Consider the following 2,654-nt stretch of genomic DNA (forward strand, 5'->3'; position numbering starts at 1 on the left):
ATTCGTATCTCATGAATGGATGTCTAACAATCACACCAACTGCACTACCTACTGATGTTATTAAAGTCGCATACGTATATTATATTCTCTCTGTTCCATAGTAATGGAGATAAAACTTTTCGGCACGAAGATTAAGAAAAATTGTGTTAGGTGAGTTAAGTAAAGAGAGAATAAAGTGAAAAATGAAAATGGTAGAGAGATGAAGATAGAAAAAAGTAAGAGAGAGTAAAGTAGGTGTGGAAAAATGTGTTGAAACTAAAAAGGGAAATGACTCTATTACTATGGAACGGACGGAAATGGAAAAACACCCTTATTACTATGGAACAGAGGGAGTATATTTTAAATATTCAAACGGCTGGGGGCCCAAGGGCCTCCCTTGCCCCACCGTGGCTCCGCCACTGCTTATATGTATTTATTTAATAATAGTATGTATAAATTCTTTAGCTTTGCTTATATATATTTATTTAATAATAGTATATATACTCTTTAATGATTTGTTTCACATTGCAACTGACTATGAAATGGAAGGTTCGAGGAGGAAGTGAATAGATATTTAAATCAATCTTGATTGCTCTACTTATATATATTTATTTAATAGTATGTATCAAATCTTTAGTGATTTATTTCTCGTTGCAGTTGACTATTAAAACTCTTTGCTAAGTTGGCAGGATTTACTATCCATAAACATTTTCTTGAACCTTAGCACTATATATACATCTTGATAAATGACAAATTAGAACAAAATCACATAAAAAAAACTAACTTGCAAATCAAACACAATCTTCATTTACCATATGAAATAGGGATATGACATCCATAAAAAACAAGGTAGTTTTCATTCTCTTTTTCACTATTTTTACATATTCAAAAGCAAGGCTCGGACATTTCAAGGAGACCAGACAAACAGTCTTCTTCCAGGGCAACTCCGAAGACCAAAACCCAACCATGGCAGTCTTACTGAATGGGAATGGGAAGGATGATGGGCTAAAGGGGGACGATGATGGACCAAAAGGAGACGATGATGGACAAAGGGAGAATGATGATGGACCAAGAGGAAATGATGATGGACCAAAGGAGGACGATGATAGGCCAAAAGGAGACGATGATGGACCAAAGAGGGATGATGATGGGCGAAAGGGGGATAATGATGGGCTAAAGGGAGACGATGATGAACCAAAGGGGACGATGATGGGCCAAAGGGGGATGATGATGAACCAAGGGGGATGATGATGGGCCAAAGAGGGATGAAGATGGACCAAGAGGAGATGATGATGGGCCAAAGGGGGACGATGATGGACCAAGAGGAAATGATAATGGGCCAAAAGGAGACAATGATGGGTCAAAGGGAGACAATGATGGACCAAAAGGAGACGATGATGGGCCGAAGGGGGATGATTATGAACCAAAGGGGGATGATGATGGGCCAAAGAGGGATGAAGATGGACCAAGAGGAGATGATGATGGGCCAAAGGGGGACGATGATGGGCCAAAGAGTGATGATGATGGACCAAGAGGGGATGATGATGAGCCAAAGGGAGACAATGATGGACCAAAAGGGGATGATGATGGACCAAGAGGAGATGATGATGAACCAAATGGGGATGATGATGGATCAAGAGGAAATGATGATGGACCAAAGGGGGATGAAGATGGACTAAGAGGAGATGATGATGATGGACCAAAAGAGGATGATGATGGACCAAGAGGAAATGATGATGGACCAAAGGGGGATGATGATGGGCCAAAGGGGGATGATGATGGACCAAAGGGGGACGATGATGAACCAAAGGGTGATGATGATGGACCAGAAGTGATGATGATGGGCCAAAGGGAGACGATGATGGAACAAAAGGGGATGATGATGGGCCAAGGGGAGACGATGATGGACTAAGAGGAGATGATGATGGGCCAAAAGGAAACAATGATGGGCCAAAGGGGGATGATGATGGACCAAAAGGAGATCATCGGCCAAAGGAGGATGATGATGGACCAAGAGGAGAAGATGATGAACCAAAGGGGGATGATGATGGACCAAAGGGGGACGATGATGAGCCTAAAGGGGACGACGATGAATCAAAGGGTGATGATGATGGGCCAAAGGGAGACGATGATGGACCAAAAGGGGATGATGATGGGCCAAAGGTAGACGGTGATGGACCAAGAGGTGATGATGATGGGCCAAAAGGAGACAATGATGGGCCAAAGGGGGATGATGATGGACCAAGAGGAGATAATGATGGACCAAAGGCTGATGATGACAATGAACCATGATTTGGCATGTCCTCCTCCCTAGGGCACAAGAGATGCCATATCGTAACATCTCGTCATCTCCAATACCGTGTGCAATTTTTTTTTATTGTTGTAATTTATGTTTTGAGTTTAATCGAGTCGAGCAAAATTAGAAGCTCCAATTCGGATTTTCTTCGTCGGTTCTTTCCCGGATTGCATTAGAGAGTCGAACCACAACGTAATTCAAGAAATAAAATGATATACTCCCATCGTTCCATAATATTAGAGTCACTTCTTTTCGCGACATAGATTAAGAAAGAGAAATTAAATATATTAAGTGAAGAGATAATAAAGTAGGAAAGAGAGAAAAGTAGAGAGAATAAAGTAAGAGAGATAATAAACAAAGTGATGGAAAAAGTGTTACT

The 2,654-nt window shown here is 41.2% G+C and overlaps 1 protein-coding gene across 1 annotated transcript; it reads left to right on the forward strand.

Moving 5' to 3' along the window:
* Positions 1–945: 945 nt before the first annotated feature.
* Positions 946–2,271, forward strand: LOC125209440 (S-antigen protein-like). The gene is made up of 3 exons (XM_048109036.1): positions 946–1,192; positions 1,251–1,790; positions 1,853–2,271. Exons 1-3 carry the CDS (start codon positions 946–948, stop codon positions 2,269–2,271), a joined length of 1,206 nt encoding a protein of 401 aa, XP_047964993.1.
* The last annotated feature ends 383 nt before the right edge of the window (positions 2,272–2,654 follow it).

This window comes from Salvia hispanica, chromosome 3, assembly GCF_023119035.1.
Source record: "Salvia hispanica cultivar TCC Black 2014 chromosome 3, UniMelb_Shisp_WGS_1.0, whole genome shotgun sequence".
In the NCBI taxonomy this organism is placed as follows: Eukaryota; Viridiplantae; Streptophyta; class Magnoliopsida; order Lamiales; family Lamiaceae; genus Salvia; species Salvia hispanica.